This window comes from Saccopteryx leptura, chromosome 6 (genome assembly GCF_036850995.1).
Source record: "Saccopteryx leptura isolate mSacLep1 chromosome 6, mSacLep1_pri_phased_curated, whole genome shotgun sequence".
Taxonomy (NCBI): Eukaryota; Metazoa; Chordata; class Mammalia; order Chiroptera; family Emballonuridae; genus Saccopteryx; species Saccopteryx leptura.
In genome coordinates, this window is record NC_089508.1 from 21,178,579 (window position 1) to 21,204,805 (window position 26,227).

The window sequence follows — 26,227 nt, forward strand, 5'->3', positions numbered from 1 at the left end:
ATATAATGTACCTATTCCTTTTAGTCAGTGTTTTCATCTTGTCCTTGCTTTAAACAAGTCATATTTTGGGCTGGAATTAGTCTAATAATCATTGTTCATAGAGTCAATATTAATTAAGGATGATTAATTGAATTTTATTTCAAATGGTGTTTTATTTGAGGCTTGTTTGCTATTTATTAGCTTTATTTAAGTTGTTTAGTTTTTTGTTGTTGTTTATGTCACTGTTTTTGTTCTTGTAAAGGACCGAGATTTATATGCCTATAAAAATATAGGGGTCGGGGCCCTGGCCGGTTGGCTCAGCGGTAGAGTGTCGGCCTGGCGTGCGGGGGACCCGGGTTTGATTCCCGGCCAGGGCACATAGGAGAAGCGCCCATTTGCTTCTCCACGCCCCCCCCCCCCTTCCTCTCTGTCTCTCTCTTCCCCTCCCGCAGCCAAGGCTCCATTGGAGCAAGGATGGCCCGGGCGCTGGGGATGGCTCCTTGGCCTCTGCCCCAGGCGCTAGAGTGGCTCTGGTCTCGGCAGAGCGACACCCCGGAGGGGCAGAGCATCACCCCCTGGTGGGCAGAGCGTTGCCCCTGGTGGGCGTGCCGGGTGGATCCCGGTCGGGCGCATGCGGGAGTCTGTCCAACTGTCTCTCCCTGTTTCCAGCTTCAGAAAAAAAAAAAATATATATATATATATGTATAGGGGTCGGGAAGCTATGGCTCGTGAGCCAGATGTGGCTCTTTTGATGGCTGCATCTGGCTCGCAGACAAATCTTTTTTTTTTTTTAATAATTTTATTTTTTAATGGGGCGACATCAATAAATCAGGATACATATATTCAAAGATAACAAGTCCAGGTTATCTTGTCGTTCAGTTATGTTGCATACCCATCACCCAAAGTCAGATTGTCCTCTGTCACCTTCTATCTAGTTTTCTTTGTGCCCTTCCCCTCCCCCTTTCCCGCTCCCTCTCCCTCCTCCCCCCCATAGCCACCACACTCTTATCAATGTCTCTTAGTTTCACTTTTATGTCCCACCTACGTATGGAATAATGCAGTTCCTGGTTTTTTCTGATTTACTTATTTCACTTCGTATCATGTTATCAAGATCCCACCATTTTGCTGTAAATGATCTGATGTCATCATTTCTTATGGCTGAGTAGTATTCCATAGTGTATATGTGCCACATCTTCTTTATCCAGTCATCTATTGACGGGCTTTTTGGTTGTTTCCATGTCCTGCCCACTGTGAACAATGCTGCAATGAACATGGGGCTGCATGTGGCAGACAGATCTTTAATAAAAAAAATAATAACGTTAAAAATATAAAACATTCTCATGTATTACAATCCATTCATTTCCTACCGCTCATGTTTATGGTTGCGGGTGGCTGGAGCCAATCACAGCTGTCCTCTAGGACAACACCAAATTTTTATTGGATAACGTGTAATGTACATGGGTCACTATATGGCTCTCATGGAATTACATTTTAAAATATGTGACGTTCATGGCTCTCTCAGCCAAAAAGGTTCCTGACCCCTGCTATAAACATTATTTATATGTTTTGCACATCATTTTCATCTCAGTGTATCATTTTGATACATTCAGACAATTGCTGCTTTTTACTGTACTGTGTTTCTAGAAACTGTATTGTAAAACAGATAAATCTATTGTGGTTTTTATGTTTTTACATGTGAAATATTGTAACTAAGAATTGTGTTTCCAGCCAAGGAGTTTTCACCCTGAACACTTATGCTTAAAATGAACTTGTCATCAAATCAAGATACAAAAACTCAATCTCTATAATAATTAAAATGTAAAATTCTTTATTTTAGTAAAGTCAGTACAATACAAACACCCACATAATATTACAGTATATATGTTCAGTATAGTATGCTTAAAAGTGTGTGTATGTATGTATGTGTATTTACAACTATTGTATCACACATTTGATGTATCTAAAAATGACAGACTAGCCATTATAAACATTAAAATAAAAATCTGTAGTTAGTATTTTCCCCTAGAATTTAGAAAGGGGATTTTCTCAGATATTATTTTAAACTGTTGGAGAAAATTGAGGAAATTTAACAAGTGGCTTCTTCTCTTCACTAATTTCATTAGTAAATAAAGGCTTTACAAATAATTGTATTTCTATTTGGCTTGGCCAAAATTTGGGATTATTTTTTTCCAAACATGGTAAAATCCAATTATTCTGAATTCTTACAAAAGGTTTTATTTGTGAATGTTTGGAGGAAGTGTCTTGTTTATTAACAAGAGATTTTCTTGTTAACTTTTTTCCTCTTCCCTATTCTCAACCCCCTTTTCCTACCAACAACAATGTTAAGGGCATTTTAATCAAGAAAGACGTCATCAAAGAGCATCAGAGGGCAGGAGTGCTAGCCACGTTCTTGCCTTAGCTGTGTGGGTTGTTGAGTTCTGGGTTTGGCTGGCATAGACACCTTAGCTGTGTGGATTGTTGAGTTCTGGGTTTGGCTGGCATAGACACCTTAGCTGTGTGGGTTGTTGAGTTCTGGGTTTGGCTGGCATAGACACCTTAGCTGTGTGGGTTGTTGAGTTCTGGGTTTGGCTGGCATAGACATTCATTTTCGATCTCCATTTGTCTCTCTTTCCTATCCATTCCTCTCTTTCTCTTTTTCTCTTTATAACTTCCAGTAGCAACTATTAAGTTATCTTCTTTTTGTTCCCTTGGCCACCACCTAATGGTGTTAGCTCAAAGTTCTTTTTATTTTTTTTGGACAATGAACCATTGTTAGAAAGTATTACACAGATAAAAACACTGAGGAAAGAAATGTAAGTGTAGATTAGGCTGTATACATGGGGAAGAGAGGCAAAATTTGATATAGAGAAGAAAGAATTGACATACACATCACGTTTATTAAAAATAACTGTTAGGTGTCTGTCTCCCGAACTTGGCCGTGTGATTCTCTGGAGCAGCTGAATGGTAGAATCGCACCTTACTCAGCTTCCTGTCTCACCAGCTTGGTGTTCAGTGCAGTAAATGCTTATTGGGCTGAATGGAAACATACCTGTATTTTCCTCAGAAAGACTGACAAGGGGTTTTATATTTGTTTTTTTTCCTTCTAGTTTCTTAAATGCCACAATTAGTTTTTATCTGTTTTAAGCCAGCTTCATTGAATTTGATTGCTGAAATTGAATTCAGATAAGAGAGGAATTAGTTCTAAAAGGCCTTTCCTGCTTTAAAGGGATGATTTTCAATTGTTTTTAATGTTGCCATAATATTTTAATATCTTAGTGTTAGCGTAATGTCTTTTGGAGATTAATCTTTCTCAAGCATAGATTTCGGATCATGTTATTTCCTAGTTGAAAACCTCTGAATGTTTAAACTGAATTTCAACATCCCACAACTTGATTTCTGACTTTACTTTCCAATGACTTTATTTTTTTAGTCCTCTTGAACTATAACTTTATAAACAGCCACCGATGGCCAACTCTGTGGTTCTTGCCTGTGCATTGTACCTTACTTTAGTTTTGCAGTGCGATCGAATGAGATAATTCATATAAAGCATTTACACAATTCCTTGCACAACTCAAATGCCCAGTAAACTTCAGTAATAGTTGTTATTTTATTATTTTTTTTTTCTTTTTTTTTTTTTCTTTTTTTTTTTCTTTAAATAAATTTTTATTAATGGTAATGGGATGACATTAATAAATCAGGGTACATATATTCAAAGAAAACATGTCTAGGTTACCTTGTCATTAAATTATGTTGCATACCCCTCGCCCAAAGTCAGATTGTCCTTCGCCACCCTCTATCTAGTTCTCTGTGCCCCTCCCCCTTCCCCTAACTCTCCCCCTGTCCTCCCTCCCCCCACCCCTGGTAACCACCACACACTTGTCCATGTCTCTTAGTCTCATTTTTATGTTCCACCAATGTATGGAATCATGTAGTTCTTGTTTTTTTCTGATTTACTTATTTCACTCCTTACAATGTTATCAAGATCCCACCATTTTGCTGTAAATGATCTGATGTCATCATTTCTTATGGCTGAGTAGTATTCCATAGTGTATATGTGCCACATCTTCTTTATCCAGTCTTCTATTGAAGGGCTTTTTGGTTGTTTCCATGTCTTGGCCGCTGTGAACAGTGCTGCAATGAACATGGGGCTACATGTGTCTTCACGTATCAATGTTTCTGAGGTTTTGGGGTATATACCCAGTAGAGGGATTGCTGGGTCATAAGGTAGTTCTATTTGCAGTTTTTTGAGGAACCACCATACTTTCCTCCATAATGGTTGTACTACTTTACAGTCCCACCAACAGTGAATGAGGGTTCCTTTTTCTCCACAGCCTCTCCAACATTTGCTATTACCCGTCTTGTTGATAATAGCTAATCTAACAGGGGTGAGGTGGTATCTCATTGTAGTTTTGATTTGCATTTCCCTAATAACTAATGAAGCTGAGCATCTTTTCATATATCTGTTGGCCATTTGTATCTCTTCCTGGGAGAAGTGTCTATTCATGTCTTCTTCCCATTTTTTTATTGGATTGTTTGTTTGTTTGTTGTTGAGTTTTATGAGTTCTTTGTAAATTTTGGAAATTAGGCCCTTATCTGAGCTGTTGTTTGAAAATATCATTTCCCATTTAGTTGGCTGTCTGTTTATTTTTATATCAGTTTCTCTTGCTGAGCAAAAACTTTTTATTCTGATGTAGTCCCATTCATTTATCTTTGCCTTCACTTCTCTTGCCATTGGAGTCAAGTTCATAAAATGTTCTTTAAAACCCAGGTCCATGAGTTTAGTACCTATGTCTTCTTCTATGTACTTTATTGTTTCAGGTCTTATATTTAGGTCTTTGATCCATTTTGAATTAATTTTAGTACACGGGGACAGGCTGTAGTCGAGTTTCATTCTTTTGCATGTGGCTTTCCAGTTTTCCCAACACCATTTGTTGAAGAGGCTTTCTTTTCTCCATTGTGTGTTGTTGGCCCCTTTATCAAAGATTATTTGACCATATATATGTGGTTTTATTTCTGGGCTTTCTATTCTGTTCCATTGGTCTGAGTGTCTATTTTTCTGCCAATACCATGCTGTTTTGATTATTGTGGCCCTATAATATAGTTTAAAGTCAGGTATTGTAATGCCCCCAGTTTCATTCTTTTTCCTTAGGATTGTTTTGGCTATTCGGGGTTTTTTATAGTTCCATATAAATCTGATGATTTTTTGTTCCATTTCTTTAAAAAATCTCATAGGGATTTTGATGGGAATTGCATTAAATTTGTATATTGCTTTGGGTAATATGGCCATTTTGATTATATTTATTCTTCCTATCCAAGAACAAGGAATATTTTTCCATCTCATTGTATCTTTTTCGATTTCCCTTAACAATGCTTTGTAATTTTCATTATATAGGTCCTTTACATTCTTTGTTATGTTTATTCCTAGGTATTTTATTTTTTTTGTTGCAATCGTGAAGGGGATTATTTTTTTGAGTTCGTTTTCTAATATTTCATTGTTGGCATAGAGAAAGGCTATGGACTTCTGTATGTTAATTTTGTATCCTGCGACCTTACTGTATTGGTTTATTGTTTCTAATAATCTTTTTGTGGAGTCCTTCGGGTTTTCGATGTATAGGATCATATCATCAGCAAAAAGTGATACCTTTACTTCTTCTTTTCCGATATGGATGCCTTTTATTTCTTTGTCTTGTCTGATTGCTCTGGCCAGAACTTCTAGCACCACGTTAAATAAGAGTGGAGAGAGTGGACAACCCTGTCTTGTTCCTGATTTAAGGTAGAAAGTCCTCAGTTTTATGCCGTTTAAAATGATGTTGGCTGATGGTTTATCATATATGGCCTTTATCATGTTGAGATATTTTCCTTCTATACCCATTTTGTTGAGAGTCTTAAACATAAAATTGTGTTGTGTTTTATCAAAAGCCTTTTCTGCATCTATTGATAAGATCATGTGGTTTTTGTTCTTTGTTTTGTTGATATGGTGTATTACGTTAACCGTTTTGCGTATGTTGAACCATCCTTGAGATTCTGGGATGAATCCCACTTGATCATGCTGTATTATTTTTTTAATATGTTGTTGTATTCGGTTTGCCAGTATTTTGTTTAGAATTTTAGCATCTGTATTCATTAGAGATATTGGTCTGTAGTTTTCTTTCTTTGTGCCATCCTTGCCAGGTTTTGGTATGAGGGTTATGTTGGCCTCATAAAATGTGTTTGGAAGTATTGCTTCTTCTTCAATTTTTTGGAAGACTTTGAGTAGAATAGGAACCAAGTCTTCTTTGAATGTTTGATAGAATTCACTAGTATAACCGTCTGGGCCTGGACTTTTATTTTTGGGGAGGTTTTTAATAGTTTTTTCTATTTCCTCCCTGCTGATTGGTCTGTTTAGGCTTTCTGCTTCTTCATGACTCAGTCTAGGAAGGTTGTATTGTTCTAGGAATTTATCCATTTCTTCTAGATTGTTGTATTTGGTGGCATATAATTTTTCATAGTATTCTACAATAATTCTTTGTATATCTATGATGTCTGTGGTGATCTCTCCTCTTTCATTTTGGATTTTATTTATTTGAGTCCTGTGCCTTTTTTCCTTGGTAAGTCTTGCCAAGGGTTTCTCAATTTTGTTGATCTTTTCAAAGAAACAGCTTCTTGTTTTATTGATTTTTTCTATAGTTTTTCTGTTCTCTATTTCATTTATTTCTGCTCTGATTTTTATTATCTCCTTTCTTCGGCTGGTTTTGGGTTGTCTTTGTTCTTCTTTTTCTAGTTCCTTAAGGTGTGAAGTTAAGTGGTTTACTTCGGCTCTCTCTTATTTGTTCATATAGGCCTGAAGTGATATGAACTTTCCTCTTATTACTGCTTTTGCTGCATCCCAGAGATTCTGATATGTCGTATTTTCATTTTCATTTGTCTGTATGTATCTTTTGATCTCTGCGCTTATTTCTTCTTTGACCCATTCATTTTTTAGAAGTATGTTGTTTAGTTTCCACATTTTTGTGGGTTTTTCCCCCTCTTTTTTGCAGTTGAGTTCTAGTTTCAAGGCTTTATGATCAGAAAATATGCTTGGTACAATTTCAATTTTTGTAAATTTGCTGATATTGTCTTTGTGGCCCAACATATGGTCAATTCTTGAGAATGTTCCATGTACACTAGAGAAAAATGTATATTCTGTCGTTTTGGGATGAAGTGTCCTGTAGATGTCTATCATATCCAGGTGTTCTAGTATTTCGTTTAAGGCCACTATATCTTTATTGATTCTCTGTTTGGATGACCGATCTAGAGCCGTCAGCGGAGTATTGAGGTCTCCAAGTATGATTGTATTTTTGTTAGTTTTTGTTTTAAGGTCAATAAGTAGCTGTCTTATATATTTTGGTGCTCCTTGGTTTGGTGCATATATATTAAGGATTGTTATGTCTTCTTGATTCAGTGTCCCCTTAATCATTATGAAGTGACCATTTTTGTCTCTGAGTACTTTTTCTGTCTTGTAGTCAGCATTATCAGATATGAGTATTGCTACACCTGCTTTTTTTTGGGTGTTGTTTGCTTGGAGTATTGTTTTCCAGCCTTTCACTTTGAATTTGTTTTTATCCTTGTTGCTTAGATGTGTTTCTTGTAGGCAGCATATAGTTGGATTTTCTTTTTTAATCCATTCTGCTACTCTGTGTCTTTTTATTGGTAAGTTTAATCCATTTACATTTAGTGTAATTATTGACACTTGTGGGTTCCCTACTGCCATTTTATAAATTGCTTTCTGTTAGTTTTGTATCTAGTTTGATTCTTCTCTTTTGTTTTTCTATCATTTGTTTCTGTTTGTTTGTGTTCCATACTTCTATCCTCTGTTGCTACCTTTTTTAAGTCATGTGTTTTTGTGGTGGTTTTTTCTAGGGTGGTTACCATTAAGTAATGAAAAGGGTACCTACCATATTCATTGTAGTACCCTATCTTATAAGTATTTCTGCACTTCATCGTCCTTTGCTACTGTTAATCTCCATTCTCTCCCCCCTTTTTTTTCCTTTGTTGTCACAATTTAAGTTTGGTTTTATTGTGTTCTTGGTGGAACTGTTACTTGTGGTGTTGTTTTCTTTTGTTCTTTGAATCTGGTTGGAAAACCCCCTTTAGTATTTCCTGGAGTGGGGGCTTTCTCGTGATAAATTCTCTCATCTTTTCTGTATTTGTGTATGTTTTTATATCTCCTTCATACTTGAAGGATAGCTTTGATGGGTATAGTATTCTTGGCTGAAAGTTCCTCTCTTTCAGGGCTTTAAATATTGGGGTCCACTCTCTTCTAGCTTGTAGAGTTTCTGCTGAGAAATCTGATGATAATCTAATAGGCCTTCCTTTATATGTTGTACTCTTCTTTTCCCTGGCTGCCTTGAGAATTTTTTCTTTGTCATTGGTTTGTGTCATCTTTATTATGATGTGCCTTGGAGTGGGTTTGTTGGGGTTAAGAAAACTCGGTGTTCTGTTTGCTTCTTGAATTTGAGGCTTTAGTTCTTTCCACAGGCTTGGGAAGTTCTCGTCTATTATTTGTTTGAGTATATTCTCCATTCCATTTTCTTTCTCTTCTCCCTCTGATATACCTATTATTCTTATGTTATTCTTTCTGATGGAGTCAGATAATTCCTGTAGGGCTTTCTCGTTTTTTATTATTTTTGAGTCTCTTTCTTCTCTCTGTTGTGCCTCAAGTTGTTTGTCTTCTATTTCACTAATCCTATCTTCAATCTGGGTTGTTCTGCAAGCTAAGCTTGTTACCTCGTTTTTCAGCTCGTGAATTGAGTTTTTCATTTCTGTTTGATTTGTTTTTATAGTTTCAATTTCCTTGGTAATATATTCTTTGTGTTCATTGAGTTGTTTTCTGATCTCCCTATATTGCCTTTCTGTGTTTTCTTGTATATCTCTGAGTATTTTTAAGATTTCTATTTTAAATTCTGTCATTTAGCTCCAAGGCTTCCAATATGTTGAGTCTTTTCTCCATAGATTTTTCCACATCTATTTGTGTTACCTCTCTTTCTTTTGTATCCATAATATTCGATTTCCTCTTTCTTATTGGCATCTGAGGGTGGTCTTGTTGATAGCACTAATTAGAATTAATAAAGAGTAAAAAGAAAAAAAAAAAAAAAACCAAAGGGTAAAACACCCCACAAAAAAAAGCAGTAATAATTTATTATTTCCCCCTTTTTTTTTTTTCTTCTCCTTCCCTCCTCTCCCCTCCTCAGGGAAATATCGTGCCTATAATGGAGGGCCTGGTTTGCGGTGAAGAGTTCAAGGGGCAAAAAAAAAGGGGAGTAGGGACCTACTAAATGCAAAAAAAAAAAAAAAAAAAGGAAGAAAATCTTAGACAAGCATAAGTTGATCTGCCTGCGGGTGATGGTCAACTAAGAGATATAATGAGAGGGATAAGAGGGAACCAGAAAAAAGGACAAAAAAAGGAATAATAAAGAAGAAAAAAATAAAAATAATAAGTAAAAATCTGTTGTATTAAGTGATCGAAGGCCAAATACAATGGAGACCTTGGGTTGGGGGGACCCAAAATGCCACAAAAATAAACTAACAAGAAAAAAACAAAAACAAAAGCGAAAAAGAAAAATAAAGCCAAAAAAAGCCTTGAGTCCCTAATTAACTAATTTGTTCGTGATTGAGGATTAAATGGGAGGAAAGTAAAACGAGAAAAGAAAAAACGAATAGAAAGGAAAAAATAAGAAAAAGAAAAACGAAGGAAGAAATAAAAAAGGAAGAGAAAAAAACAAAATAAAGCAAAAAACAAACAAACAAACAAAAAAAACAAAAGAGGAGAGAGTGAGAGTTAAGTGTCCTGGAGTATAACCCCAAAGGAGGGTGAGGATGAAGAAGAGAAATAAAATGTAACACTTATGGGTAGTGTAGTTCAAGAAAAGGGAAGCATAAGATGGGCAGAGAATAGAAGGACCGAGGTGGAGGAAATAAAGGCAATAAGATAGAAGAAACAAACAACAACAACAACAACAAAAAAAAAATTAGTGGAATAAGTTGTAAAGTCTGTGGATTTTTCTTGATTTTGAGATGTTAACTTCTTCCTTTTTCTTTTCTCTCCCTCTTCCTGGTCGGTGACTCTGTACCCCAGGCTCTGCCCCTGTGTCACATTTAGGTAGGGATTTGCAGTTGATGGGATTCTATGGCAATGTCATATAATTGGCTTTAGTCTTGCTGGTAGTCAAGGCTTGTTGGCGTTTGCAGGGTCCAACGATGAGAGAGTTTGCTTTCGTGGATTCTCTCTCCTAGTCCCCCCTGCTGAATTAGCAGCCTGGTGATCCAGCTATAAGGCTGCCACTGCTTCTGCCTGGGGAGTAAGAGGCTCAAAGAGCTGGGAAATCCCCACTCTATCCCCACTCAGTGCAAGGCTTTGGGAAGGGCTCTGGCAGTCAGGGCCTCCAGTGTAATCAGGCGGGGGTGGGAGTCAATTGTTGTCAAGGTGACTGTTCAGTGCCTAGCATTCAGTTGGACCTCTCAACCCAGGCTTTCCACACTTTGTAGCCTGTTTTGGCTGGTAAGAAGAGGCACTAGTCTCTGCTTGTGACTAGTGTAGTATAGATCTTATTATCTGCCAAGTCCTTCTTGTTAGCGTTTATCCCTGAATATGGAGGCTCTATCAATCAGAAGTTGCCCCCGCCCCTTTAGTGAGAGGCACTAAAAAATATCACGCCTCTTGTCTTGGGTCGGTGAACTGAGAGAGATCTTATCAATTAGAACCGAGGGTGCGCAGATTTCATGGGTTAAGTTAATTTTAGTAATTGGGTCGCAGCTGTGCTCCCGAAGGTATTTCAGGCTGCCTGCGCGCGCCCCTCCCCCAACGCTTGATTGTTAGCTTGAATGGCTGGGTGAGGTGCCCCGCCCGCGGAGAGAATCTCCCAAGTAGGGAATACCGCCCTGGGGCCTCTCCCGCTCCCCGTGCGCGGGCCGCTGGGAACGTTAGCGGTGCTCGGTCTGCAATGCTCGGTCTGCAACCAGACCGGGCGCGCGCCAGCGGCTGCTCGCCGCTCTGGAGTGTGGGTGGTGCTCGCTCTGCAACCGACCCGGGCGCTGCTCGCAGCGGCTCGCGGCGGCGGCTCGCGGCGGCGGCTCGCGGCTGCTGCTCGCGGCTCCCGAGTGCGGGATGACTTACCACAGGCGCACTTCCTCGCGGCTTGAATGAATGTCCCTGCGGTAGCTTCCTCCACACCCTCGTCTCTCAGATTCAAGTGATAACAGTCCTTTTGCTTTCAGTTTGTGTGGAACTCTGTAATGCTCCGAAGATAAATTTTCCTGTTTCTAGTTGATAAATTTGTTGAGATTTCGGGGAGATCTGTCGGACGCGCTGCTCACGGCGCCATTTCCGTCTGTATATCTTCTTTGGAGAAAGGTTTATTCAGGTGTTTTGCCTTTTTTTTTTTTTTTTTGTATTTTTCTGAAGCCAGAAATGGGGAAGCAGTCAGACAGACTCCCGCATGCGCCTGACTCGTTATTTTATTATTATTACTGCTAGCTCCTTTTCTTTTAATTCTCAGTCCATATATCACCTCCTAAGAGAAACCCTCTGCAGCCACACGGCACAGTACAGACCCCTTCAAGCAACTATCACATTTTAGCAGCCAGCACTATCCATGTTGTAATTTAGCTGTTAGTGTGAATATCATTTAGATTAATAGATTATTAGCTTCTTTGGTGTTGATACCAGGTCTTACTCACCTTTTTGTAAACCACCTGCCTGACACAGAGGACATGTAACCACTCTCCAAGTGTTTGTTGGAAAAAATATTGGGTACCTCTCTTGGTTGTAGCTTGTTAATATAACATAGTGGTAAACTTATAAATAAGGGCAAAAGGGCAAACCACCCTCACCAGGGTTTTATGATCTCATTGGAGAATTTCCACATAAACAAGGGCACATTTCTCAACTTACTGTTTTCCTTGCATGAATAAAAGAGTGACTCATCTCTTTGGGGCTGCATTGAATTTAGCAAATTGAACAAAGACAAACTTGTTGCTAAGAAAATGAAGCTTGTTTTCGAGGCATTAATTTTGTATATTTGCCATCATGTCAAACCATAACATCAATCAAGAGAGAATTATATTTAACTTTATTTAAGTTATAGTTTGGGAATAATGGAATCTGGAACTGAACAATCTGCTGTTAGGGCCAGTGGGCATTGGTCAAGGCTTCCAGTCTCCAAGTGTAGACACCTTAGTACAACGTAGATGGTGCTTATTGTTTATTTAGCTTGCGGCCTCACCTTTTCCTCACCTTAGCCCCCTGGAAGATAATCTTATTTGAATGCATGACCTTTTCACATTAACTTTGTCACTTAGATAATTTAGAAACTAAGGCACAGGAAGGGCAGCTTATGGGCCACACTAATCACTTATTTCTGAATTTGTTACTCCCAAAGCTTTACAATAGTGACTGAATGTGAATAATTACAATATTATTTTGTTTGTATAAAATGTTATATAATAGCAATGTGCCACTCATTTTTGAAGTTAAAAGTAGATCTGCACCCATTTTACTCAGATTAAAAATATGTATGAATCATGACGATTTAGTGCAATCTCCAAATGTATTATTGACTAACTGCTTTAAGGAAGCTAGATTTTAAGAGTTCAGATTACTTTCTGGATTAAATAAGTATTTCAAATAAATTTAAGTGTATTTAAAAATCTATCCTACAGTGATTTATGTAAGCTCTAGATAAGTTCATCAACGTATAACATTATGTTGATTTAGTGGAAAACTTTTTATTGAGAGCTTTTAAAAAAGACTGAAATTTAGTGTTATTTATACTGATGTTTCTGTCATCAATGCTCATTTTTAAAATATGTTTTTTCATTGATTTGAGAGAGAAACATCAATTTGTTAGAATATCAAAACAATTGTGTAATATTTCACTTCCTAAAATTTTGTTAAAATAAAAATCCATCACAAAAAAATGAGTATTGAGGCCCTAGCTAGGTGGTTCATGTGGATGGAGCATTGTCTCTATGTGCTGAGGTCGTGGGTTCAATCCCTGGTCAGGGCACATATAAGAAGCAACCAACCTGACCAAGCAACCACCAGCCTGAACAACCATTAAGTTGTTCCACTTAGTGGTTCCATTTAGTCGTGCACTGATTGGTTGCTTCGTTTTGTTTTGTTTTTTTCTTTTGTGATAGAGACAGAGAGAGGGGCAGATGGAGACAGACAGAAAGGGAGAGAGATGAGAAGCATCAGTTCTTCGTTGCAGCACCTTAGTTGTTCATTGATTGCTCTGTCACATGTGCCTTGACGGAAGCGGGGGGGGGGGGGCTATAGCAGACTGAATGACCCTTTGCCCAAGCCAGAGACCCTGCGCTCAAGCCGGTGACCTCGGAGTTTTGAACCTGGGTCCTCCATATCCCAGTCTGATGCTCTATCCACTGCACCACCACCTGGTCAGGTTGGTTGCTTCTTATATGTGCCCTGACCAGGGATTGAACCCGCGACCTCAGCACATAGGGACAACACTCCATCCACATGAACTACCTGGTTAGGGCCTCAATGCTCATTTTTTTGTGATAAGTTTTTAACAAAATTTTAGGAAGTGAAATATTACGCGATTACTATGATATTCTAACAAATTTTAAAACACTGATGTTTCTTTAGTTGGAAAAAGCACGAAGTCTTTTTAAAGTAATGCACGTTGTCACCTTCAATAATGCCTTCTATCAATTGTATTGATTGATGATCAGTCAGAAAATAGATATTTTCCCTTTTTGAGTAGTGAAATAGTCCAAAAACGAAAATATTTCTATAAAAAATTATTCCCAACTAATATGATTATAAAGTACACAGAAAGGACTCATATGTTCTAAATTGGTTGCTAATGAAACAATACAGATGATTCCCATTTCAGCGATGTTAGAGACTCCTGTTTGATATATTCATTCAATGTTGACAAGAATATCTTCCTAATGTTCTACCGGCTTTATTCCCAGAATTTAACCCGTGAATTGGACAACAAGGAAAAAGAGCAAGTACAGATGCTGGATCAACTTAAGGAGATCCAGAATCACTTTGAGACGTGCGACGCCACGCGCAAGCACGCCGAGCGCCAGATCGCGGAGCTGACTCACCACGCGGAGGACGCCACCAAGCAGGCCGAGCAGTACCTCCTGGAGCTCCAGCAGTCGGAGGCCCTGAGGCAGGAGGCGGAGAAGAGGAGGGAAGAGTTGAAAGCGAAAGCTCAGGAGGCCATCAGGCAGTTGAAGCTGAAGCATAAGAAGTTAGAGCGAGCGCTGGAGAAACAGTCTGAAACTCTCGATCAGCTGACGGACAAGAATAATCAGGTATAACAGACAAATTCCTGAGGAATGCTTTTTGCTGTGACCCACCATGCGTTCATCTGTGCTGTGAACAAACGCTTGTGTGCCGTGCTGTGCATATGCTCTATCGAGATGTCCTTGGCACAGAGCGTTTGTCTTGACTCTCTCAAGGTAAAGAGTACTTCAGTTTTTTGTTTATCTTTTTAAAGCCTTTTTCATTCTGTAGCTTTTCAGAACTGGCCCTTAAAATAGATCTAACCCCCTTCTTTGGTTTAATTTTTAGTTTTCTAAATGGAAACTATTCTTTGATATACTGGTGTAAGAAAATCAAGAAACCTTTCTTAGCAATCATTCAAGGTGTGTATTTTAGAATGTCATTTATTTGTGTGTGTGTATATATATATATATATATATATTTTTTTTTTTTTTTGTATTTTTCTGAAGTTGGAAATGGGGAGGCAGTCAGACAGACTCCTGCATGCGCCTGACCGGGATCCACCCGGCATGCCCACCAGGGGGCGATGCTCTGCCCCTCTGGGGAGTTGCTCTGTTGCAACCAGAGCCATTCTAACGCCTGAAGCAGAGGCCATGGAGCCATCCTAAGTGCCCGGCCCAACTTTGCTCCAATGGAGCCTTGACTGCAGGAGGGGAAGAGAGAGACAGAGAGGAAGGAGAGGGGGAAGGGTGGAGAAGCAGATGGGCGCTTCTCCTGTGTGCCCTGGCCAGGAATCGAACCCGGGACTCCTGCACGCCAGGCCGACGCTATACCACTGAGCCAACCGGCCAGGGCCTATTTGTATATTTCAACTTAAATATTTGTTAGAAGCATTTAAAAAATGCAGTCGTTACTACTGGACTGTTTTCTGGCATCCAGTACAATGGCTTCAGTTAAATGAGTGACATAGATAATCTCACTGAACGAGCAGTATTATCAGATCACAAGCCTCTTTAAGACTCTGCTTTTGTGCCCCTTTGATAGCAACAAAAAAGCATTTCACTGACCTATGTATGCATTACACATCACCTTTTCTCTTGTATAATCAGTTCCTTTAAATGGATCTTATGCTGCTATGTGGATTCTCTACTGTATCTGTGGGTTGAATTAAACCCAGATGTTTATAAGACAAAAAGGTCATGATTGATTTTTATATATGTTTAGTGTTGGTTTATCATTTTTGCTCTGTCATTTGTCACTTGTCAAGAAGTCTGAACATTTCAGAAGAATGATCATTTGGATAAGCTGACTTTCTTTCAAAAGAAAGCAAACTGTAGGGCAATTACTATTTATAAAATCAATTGTCAGCATATAAAAGTGACAGGTCCTGATTTCAGAAGAGCTGTCATGGAAGAGACGCTTTGCCTTTGACGTAAGAGCATCTTGGATATTTAGGAGATGGAGGAGCGATCGCTTTGCCCTCACTATGGAGTGCTTGCTGTTCCGCTTAACCCGTCTGGCTCATACTCTGCGACTGGCTGCCCAGCTGTAAAGTAGCTCTTAAACTTTCATACTTGAATCTGAACTGACTTGATCCCAGGAAATTGCTCTACGTTGATTATTCTGTTGTCAGCCTGGCCTAGCAACTGGTTCAATGAACCTGCCTTTAAGGGAGGTAGCTAGGGAGAAGAGCAGTGGGGGGGATCGATTGGTTGAGAACCATCTGGGGACTATTACTTAATTAGAGGAAGTTTCGAAGGGTCCATGCCATCAGACAGGATCCTAATCCATGCTGCTGAGAGTTTTCCAGATTGAGCTTTTCAGAATATTAAAAATTGTTAAATAATCATTTCCCAGAATACTCCTGATATAATTATTTTTTATCACTTAGGTTTGCTAATGATAAGCAAAGAAGTAGTTTTAAAGTGATTGCCGTAGTTAGGGTAGTATCACAATTATCACAGCAGGCATTGTAATTTCCACTTTAAAAGCCTTAAAATTAATGCAGCATGTCTCAGAGCAATGGTTAATCAAGGAAGAAAGGGTAACAGATATTTCACTGAAAATTCAAGTGTCCAGCAAATATGTGATGTGGAAATACATTGTAAATAATTTTGGAAAAAAGTGTTTTTTTTAAAAATTTTTTTATTTTTACTGAATAATACCTCTAATGAGTATTTAATTCTTAATAAAGTCTCAAAGCCACCTAATGGCATTAGTAATACAGTCTACTCCTTTTTGTTTTTGTAGGACTAAAAAGTGCCTCCAGGGTATATTTGGAAGTGAATATTAAAATAAAAATGACACTGGTTTACAAATAAGACAAATTATGGTTTTAAAGAATAAATTGTTTAATAATTAGCCTTGTTGAGCCATTTTATAGTGTCAATAGACGTATCTTTGCATTTTAAAAATAGTTCTGTGCCTACTTCTATTTCTTTTTCCAGAATAATTTATTTTCTGCTCTAAGATTTTCCAGTTAAAATACATTAGAAAGCTAAAAGCTTTTATTCTTAAAAATTGCTCTGATTTATTTATTTTCTTGCCTTTTACGGTTTTCGAACCTGGGTAGATTATCAGATATATACTATATTTATAAACTACTTAATTACTGAAGGGTATGGACTATCAAACAAATGGCATACTATTACAGAAAAAATACAGAAATCAGATTGTACTTTTGTTAAAAGACAGTGGCATGGATGTTTTACATCCGAGAATCATGATGTTCTTTAAGGACATGTAGATGAATGCATATTAGAAGACCTAAACTTCTATAGATACAAGTAATCTCATAAATTGTGATGTTTTTGTCTTTATTTTTTAATTAACTTATTTTAGTTGGCATAGAAATTATATTAGTTTCAGGTGTACAACATATACAATGAAGTATTACTCCACCAGAAATAAGAATGAAACCTTTGCTTTGCTTTTAAAGTGCTGTTTGAAGTCATTGGCTTTTATATATGCTTGGACAATGATGAAGGAAAAAAATCTTTGATTCTATTCATAGTGCATGCTTTTCTGAATGTTTCCAGATCATATTTCTTTTTACCACAGATAATGGAAATTCCTCTTAGGGTGTGTGTGTGCTTTGTGCATCTGAATGGGCTTGCCCATGGATTGGGCTTTTTGCTTGATAGTCTTGGACTTCAGGAATCTTAAATTGTCATGTTTTCCTTCAGTGTATTGCCTTCCTGCTGAGAAAAAATAATAAAACTATATGTAATAAGTATTGTCTTTTAAAATTTGAATTTTTAATGGTTAGAAAGTGAGAAGAATCAATGCTAAAGTGCATATTTTTTTAATCAAATGCAATTTCAGAAAGGCTACATCAATGATATACAGGGTGGGGCAAAATAGATTTACACTTGCTCGTTTGGAAAATAATACCAGTTCTTTTAAATACATAATAACATAATAAATAATAATACAAGAATAAACTCTGTTTCATTACCCACAACTATAAACCTACTTTTGTTCCACCTTGTTTTAGTTTAATCCAGCAATCTGTCCACATGTTCCCTCGTATGCAAAAATTAATTTATTTTCTGTTTAAAATTGCCTTGTCCACCTTTTAGTTAATTCACAAAAACGGTGAGAGATGTGAGAGCAATCCGGCTGTGATATCTGTCACCCCATTGACTGCCAGGGTTGATTTGGCTGGTCTGGCTGGCCAGGCAGGGGAAAAACAAAGCAAACCCGTGTGCACTTTGTCATCAGGGCTTTGAGGAGTTGGTTCCCGTTCCTGGATCTGCCATGGTTTGGACAGTACCATTCTCTGGCCTCACCCAGCCATTTTCAGTCCATTCTCATCTTTGCTTACAGCTGTTCTCCTTTGGGAGCCGGGTTAGCTTGGTTAGAACATTCTCTTCCCGTTGTTCCTCAGAGAATTTTCCCATTGTGCCTCCACATTTCTCATGGATTTTTGCACCTGGCTTCTCCTCAACCTATTTCATTACATGTAATTTTTGCCATCATCTTTGGTGACCTCAGAGTTCAAGCCAGCAACCCATTGGATTCTTCATCTTCATACTTCAATGATTCCCTATTTTACCTTCAAACCACTCAGCAGCTGAGCTCTGCGACTAAAATGTTATTATTTCTCTGTGTTCAAATCTTTACTTTCAAAATTTGAGTCTCTGATCTTATATATTTCTTGTATTTCCCCTTTTTTTAACCATTGCCATCTTATTTTTATCTAAAAACATTCATTTGGTTGATCAGTCATTTCCTGGAATCAGTTTTTTTTTTTTTGGTCAGACTGGACTTCATGAAAAACTACACTGATGATATGTTCACTGTCATCTTCAATTTCTTTCTTCTAACTCACACATTTTACTGACCTTCCTTCTATAATCAACCCATCTCCTCACTCTTCATTTCTGCTCCCGAATAGTACCAGCAAAACTTGTGTAGAAATGTCACTTGACTCCTAGGGTCATCTTGGTTACCTCTTCACCCCATTCCATTCCATTCCATTCCATTCCATTCCATTCCATTCCATTCCATTCATTTCCATTTCCATTTCCATTTCCATTTCCATTTCCATTTCCATTTCCATTTCCATTTCCACTCCACTCCACTCCACTCATACAACCCTGATCAATAAAGAATAAATTATGAAGTATGTTGGGGAGTTTCAGGTAAACATTTACTTCTAAACTAGATGCACAAGAAGCGAGCTTCTTTTTCTTCTCTGGATATTGTATTTGACTGTAGTGCCTGGGATGGCTGAAGCTGTCTTGCTAGGGTCCTGAGATTGAAGCCTCGTACAGAGGAGGGCATCACTGAGAGAAATGCAGAGAGGTGGGCCTAGAGCTTTGACACTGGGTCTGAAGCAGTTCTGCCTGGGGTGATGATATATTATTACCTGGTGGTTTAAGCCAACTTGGATTGTAGTTTTCTCTTAGTTTAGAAGAAAGTCAAGCTGATGTGAAACATCAATTCTAGGATAAGGAGCTATGAGTAAAAGAACCTAAATTATAGGATTGGCTAAATAGAGATGTGGGGTGGCGACAGGGAGGATGATACATTTCTAAAGGGAAAGTTGGAAAACCTTACTGCGCTATTGGAAGTAGTTGGTTAAACCATCAGAAAGCATAGTTTGGGGCATCAATGCTGTGTGCCTCAGAGTGTGGTATTAAGTGACCAGTAGGAAACTGTAGGATGTTGGAGTATGTTGTGTACTTATTGCAGCCTTTAGAAAGGTCCTACAAGAGAAAGACAAGTATGGGTTGGAGCCTGTCTTTCTTAAAAGAGAGGGCAAGATTTTTGGTGTGAGGGGACTGAAAATCTACAATCTGTAACCCACATTTTATGAGTATGATAATTTGGAGTCTTTTAGGGTTGGGAAAGTCAATTATCTATACACACTGAAATTAGCCCAGGCCAAGAGGGAGGCAGGAAACTTAGCAGAAATAAATGTGAAATAAAAAACAGGCCTGATTTCTCAGGTCCTTTAAATACTTCTACTTAAGCATTCCTGGCCAAGCAAAGGAGCCCCAAGTTCATTCTTTTGAGTTCCCTCAAGATAGAGGTATTCAACTGAGGGTTCCCAGGAATGTCTAGGATATTGAGGTGGTGGCTGATACACTGACATTTTCAGACTCAGAGACAATGTCTAGACAAAATCTTGGGTTGTGGTCCCTAGCCAAGCAATTAACCAAGATACAAATGGGCAGAGCTTAACTTAGTTCTTAGTATCTATGTGGCCAAAGAAGTTCCAAACTTAACTTACATTGTCTGTGCCTGTCACCTTTATTATGAGCTGATGTGGCAGGGGAGGGGGTTCTAACCTGCAGAATTGCAGAGTAGCAGAGCCTACACTTTGAAGGACTCTTCCTGAACCACCCAAACTCTGGTTTTCCTGCTATGTGAGAAAAGTAAATGTCCTCACTGTTTAAACCAACTTGAAGATGCAATAGTATTTCAAATCAAAGACATTTTACCTGCTAGAACTTCATCTTGAAAATATGATTTTCATATTCTGGGCTGCCTGGAAGTCTCATAAATCATGGCCAGGGGGCTATGTTAGTTGTTCTAAAAATTGATCACTATATTTAAGCCTCCTTTCCTTTTTCTCAGATGGGCATCAGTTTCTTTACAGCCAGAACTTGATTCTCTCAGTTTTTGTCTTTCTAGTGTGGTAAGTAGAGTAACCTCCCAACGACACCTCATTCCGATTCCTGGAAACTGTGAATATGATGAACTATCACACCCATGATTATGTTATGGTAGATGGCACAGTTGAGCTTAAGATATGAGATTATCTGGATGGACCTAATCTAATCACAGGAGTCATTAAAAGCAGATTTTCTGTGTGTTGGGAGAAGGATTTAAAACTATGAGAAAGATTCATTGTGGTATTGCTGACTTCAGAAATAGAGGAGTCCATGAGCCAAGGAGTGAGGGTGACCTCTAGACATCAGAACAACCCTTGGCCCAAAGCAGGGAAGGAAACAGGGTCCCAAGTTCACAGAACTAAATTTTGCCAACACGAAGGAACTTGGAAGTGGATTCCTCCTCAGAGCCTCTAGGTCAGCTGACAGCTTGATTTTAGCCTCAGGAGATCCTCAGCAGAATACCTTGCCTGGATTTATGGCCTATGGAAGCAGTAAAATAATAAATGGATGTTGTTTTCAGCCACTACATTTGTTGGAATTTGTTGCAATGCAATAGAAAAATAAATATCTACCGTAGGCTTATCTTATTTCTGCCATTTTCCTGCTTTCCAATCTTTCCAATGTGACTTCATTTATCATCATTTATCTACGTTCTAGTGTTTTCAGTCCGGGGACGTTGATTTATCAGTTACCTCTCCCTTTATAGTTGTGATCACTGTCTTACGTTAATACCTCTCTGAGGTCCTGGTTTCTCCTGGAATGTAAATCCCACCTGCCTTGTTGTTCCCCCTACCTCATGGTCTTCACAGGCCTATGCTATAACTGCTACTCTCTTTATAAAGATAAAGAATTTCCTGAAGGCCACAGAACTACTTATGTGTGGACTAAGAAGCAAATTCAGTTCTCTCTGGTCAGAGCTTAACTGCCTAATCGCCCACCTACCTCCTTTCATTATTTCTCATGTCAGCTTTTGGCCTGTTTGAACTCAGAGGGATTTGAGGAAACTTTTATTTTTTTGTTTTGAGTGATCGACTCATTATATTTTATCATGAATTGTTTCACACTGATGTTTTAAAGAAATGCCTTGCAAGCATTTGCATTTTAACTTATTATTTCAAATTTTGAAATGAGCTATGGTGGGCATCAGTAAGCGGGTACAGAGATTGGCCTTGATGTTGCTGTTGGGGTGTGTGTGTGTGTTGATTTCTGCTTCCTTAGCTGCTGGCTTTTTCATCGGCACTGATGAGTGGTGAGGATTAGGGGGTTAGTTCTTGGTCTCTGTCCCTCAAGGTAAACCCTAGCCCACTAACGATACTGGCAGAGGGTGATGGCCAACTGGTCCCTGGACTTTTTTTCTTGAGTCCCTTGTTCCTCCTCTCTGAATCTTAAATTAATCTCATTTCTACCTTTATGGGGCTTCAAGATTTCCCCAGGTATATATATAATGCTGTGTTTCTTGTCATTGCTGACATTATTTTACTAGTAATGACTGATTGTACCCTCACCTCACTTCGGTTGTGTCTGTGTGCTTCCCTATATTATCTTTCATATCTGTTTTGAGGTTTCTTCTTTTTAAAACTGTGCATTGAAATGCAAATCATTATTATTTTAAGTAAACTATACATACTATTTCAACCTCTGGTAAATTATAATAGGAGTCTTTCTTCCCTTATTCTTTTGATCAATTTTATCTTATATTTAAATAATTATATAAGATCAAGGATTGATATGTTTTGGTGATGAAAATCTGAAACATATTCCAGTGTGGTGCTACTTCAGGGTAATTATATTTTTCTTTCTTTTTCTAGACTAGAAATAGAGTTCTTTAAAAAATTGAAATTATACAAAGTTATTGTTTGATTAATTTATTTCCTCCTTGTGGATTACATTTTGTTTTCTGGCAGCATCTATGGTGAATTTTATAACAAATATTTTGTTTTATATCTTTAACCCGATAGATCCTAAAAGAAAAGGATGAATTGAAAAGCCAGCTTTATGCAGCGTTACAACAAATAGAGAACCTTCGAAAGGAATTGAATGATGTCATAACCAAGCGTGCCCTTCAAGAGGAAGAACTGCACCGTAAGGAGCAGAAACTAAGTGATGTTAAGGCTCATCAAGCTGACCTTGAACTGGAAGTCAAGGATTCCCTGGACACCGTCCATAGACTAGAGACTGAATTGCAAAAGCAGAGTAAGACTCAAAGCCAGATGAAAGCGGAGAAAGCTCACCTGGAGGGAGAAATTGCAGAGCTAAAGAAGAGCCAGGCCGAGGACAAAGCTCAACTTCTTGAGATGCAAGAGGCCATCAAGAACTTGAGTGCCATCCGGGCAGATCTCGCTAATAAGTTGGCTGAGGAACAGAAAGCCAGGAAAGAGGTGCTGAAGAACCTTTCTGACCTCAGGACACAGGCAGAATCTAAAGATGAAGAAACAGCCACGATCATTACGCAGCTAAAGCTAGAACGAGACGTTCACCAGAGGGAGCTGGAAGATCTCACATCATCGCTGCAGAGTGTGAAAACGAAACACGAACAGAATATCCAGGAGCTGATGAAGCACTTCAAGAAAGAAAAGAGTGACGCTGCGGATCACATTAGGACTCTGAAGGTACCTGCGCTGCATTATCCTGATGACACTGAAGGAATTCTGGTGGCTCCTGAAGTTAATAAGGCGTAAACTCATTCTGTGTTCCCAAGCACTGCAGGGAAGCTGAAACTAACAATAAAGAGGCTTATTCATGCCTGTTTGGCCAGGTTGAAATGAGTTATAGTAGCCACCTGGGAGCACCTATTTCGGAGCACTGAAGCCTTTGAAAAAGTACCTTTAGCTATTTCAGGAGTTCAGGAAAGGCAGAGGTGGCAGTAAGTCGTGGGCCTGAAATGTGCCCTCATTCAGCATTTATGACCTCCTAAAATATAAAAGGCAAAGACTTACCAAGGCCATAGGAGCTATAACCACAGTCTGTGTTAGTATGGTGACTAAAGTAGATCAGCTTACGGGCTGTGTAAACCCAAGGCTTTTGAGATTTACCCTTTCTTTTCCAAATCAAAGTTGCCTGGGTAAAAGCATAGTTGAGATCTTGCATTTGGGGAAATGTTTCTCAAGGTCTGATGATATTAGCATTCTCACCATGCAGGGGAATAATTTTTTTATAACATGTTTGTCAGGAGTATGATAAATCTATCCCTTCTTCCTGTTTCATTTTTTTCCTTCATTGCACTTATGTAGATTCCATATTATTTCATCAGTCTTTATTAGAATGAGCACTCCATGAAGACTGGGATTTGAGTCTGTTTTGTTTACAGCTATATCCCAAGTACCCAGAAGAGTTCCTGGAACGTTGTTGATATCTGTTGAATAGGTGAATAAATGGATAAATCTTCAATTTTTTTCAAAATTCCTTGAAATGCAGCTATCATAAAATGCTAATGATGAAAGATGAAATTATATTGAAATAGCTGATATTAGTAGCATGCCTTCAGCTATTTTATGACTTCCTTTCCAGTCCGATATAGCCTACTGGCAGTAGTGGATTTGGGGTCATGAATGGGGTGGGTAGAACTAAATGGAGACTGGAAGAATAGCTAAAAGGTCTTTACTATATTTTTTTGAGCCCAAAATATCATTAATTGTAAGATGTTGCTAAGAAAAAATACTGCCTATGAAAACATGACATGCTATTAACTATAAGACAATATCCCAAGGCAGAAATGGTAAAATGTGAAGTAATACATGTCTTAGTATTGATTAAATATGGCTGGCATAATAGTCCTTCAGGATTGATAAGGACATGAACGAAAGTAGAATCAGGGATATGAAGAAGACCTGATCTTAAAATAAAATAGGAACTGTGTGTTGATTAGCTGTGACGATAATAATATAGAAGACATTTTTCAGCACTTAGTTTGTTCCAGTCATTACTATAAGAATTTTACATGTGTTAATCATTCAATACTAACATTATTCCTGTAGATTGCATAGTGTTATTTTCTCTTTGTTGAGGAAATCGAGATGTGGGAGGTAACTTGTCCAAGGTCTTATAGTTGGAAAGTAGTTGAGACAGGATTTGAACCCAGGTAGTCAAGTGCCTATTTCTTAACTACACTGCTGTACTAGAAAAGGTTTATTATTAAGGATGACTAGGTATAGACTTGGGGGACTAGGTGGTTGATGAGACTATTTATCAAGATAGATAATATGGACAGAACAGGATATTTGGAGAGAATGCCAGACCAGTTTTTTAGCATGGATGAAGGGAACTTAAGCCTAGCCACAGAAGTTTAGTTAGGACAATTTAGTGCATAAATGGGCTTGATGCTGAAGAGAATATTGAGATTAAAATGAAATATTTGTAGGTAACCCATTGATGGTAGTTGAAATTATGGGATTCAGATGAGGTCTTGCAGGGAGAAGGAAGAGGATGAAAACCCTAGACCATCAATGTTTAAGAGAAGAATTGAGAAAGAGATTTGGCAAATAAGAGTAAAGGATTATATGAGAGACAGGAGGAGAACCAGAAGAGAATGATATCTTGGAAACCCAGGTAGGAATTTTAAGAAAGGTATCGTCAGGAGTGTCAAAGGTGGCAGGCAGACTGGCTAAAAGAAGAACTAAAAGAGTGTTCATTCTGTTTGTCAGAGACTGGTGGAGAGGTCTGTGAGATGTGAGAAGGCCGGATCAAAAACAGAGCAGATAGCATTCAGCAGGAGACGGGCTTATCTTCCCGGAAGGTTTTGAAAGAAACCAGGAAGATTGAGTAAGCAACAGAGACTGTGGGGTCATTGATGTGGATCTTGACTAGTCTCTCCTCCCTCTGAAGTGGAGCAGAGCAGCAGTGCAGTATGTAATTTATGAGTGGCGATGACGTCAATGGCTGTTGGGGCTGGTAGAAACTGCGGGAGACTAGTCTTGGGGTCATGTACTGAAGTGGCGAACACTGAAGAAGTATCATGCGTAGAGGAATGAGACAGTGGAGGAATAAGAATCTATGTCCACAGATGGCTTATCTGGTCGGGAATTCTTATGTTAGGGTTTAGATTTTCAGAGTTAAGACCCAAGGTGTGGTAATGCAGTTGGTTACTGTTGCGGAATGTGGTTCGAGGTGGTTGGAGTAGAACAGGTCCGATAACTTCAATGTTAGTTTGTTGGATAAGCATTTGGGTATTTATGAAGCTATTGTGAAAGCATTAATTGCTCACCAGCCACAAAGGATGCCTGGTCAGTCAGCTGTTAGCAGGGGATGGAGAGTTGATGAGAAATATTATAGTGTGAATCCCAAAGGCAGCAGGGTTTCTGCCTGAGTATGCAGTGATTTGTTAGGTCATGACGGAAAAATGGTTCTTTCAAAGGTTGTCTGTCCCTTTAGTGCTGCCTAATCCTTCAAGACCCCCTTGGTTTTCCAGCTTGTCTACGGATTCTCTAAAGTTGGGACGGATCTCCTGATCCTCTATGTTCCCATAGCTTTCTGTTGGTGCCTCCAGCATAGCAGGGACATTTGGGCTGCCTTACAGTGTGGTTTGTTGTGTGCTCATAAATCTCCAGAGGGCCAGGCATTAGGTCATAGCCATTTTTGTGTCCTCTTACTACATTGTTTAAGACATACAGAAGATGTTCAATGAATGTTTTGTCTAATGTTTAAAAAGCTGGAAATCAGCGAGTTTGCTCCTAAATTGCTCTGTGACCTTTCTGGCTTGGATTTCTCCCTGTAACATGTGGAAATTGATTTACTCTTTTTTAGGAAGTACTTTTTGTTTGTGTATAGTGAGATGACAGTAAGCTTTGAAAATTAACTGTATGTAAAGAGTATATAATTTAGAAGTATTTTGTAAATTTTCTGAAACCATTGGACTATTTTTAACTTGGAAGACAGAATTCGGGGGGGGTGTTGCAGCTCTTCTTTAGCG

General features: G+C 38.6%; 1 protein-coding gene across 4 annotated transcripts in view; it reads left to right on the top strand.

Annotated features, from left to right (window-relative positions):
- Positions 1-26,227, top strand: part of CEP128 (centrosomal protein 128) — a 412,477-nt gene that overhangs the window by 133,073 nt on the left and 253,177 nt on the right. For all 4 annotated transcript variants that reach the window (XM_066342939.1, XM_066342940.1, XM_066342941.1 and 1 more), the window contains 2 exons: positions 13,936-14,286; positions 22,281-22,931. In XM_066342939.1, the coding sequence (XP_066199036.1) occupies positions 13,936-14,286; positions 22,281-22,931 (1,002 nt within the window). The remainder of the gene's footprint in view (positions 1-13,935; positions 14,287-22,280; positions 22,932-26,227) is intronic.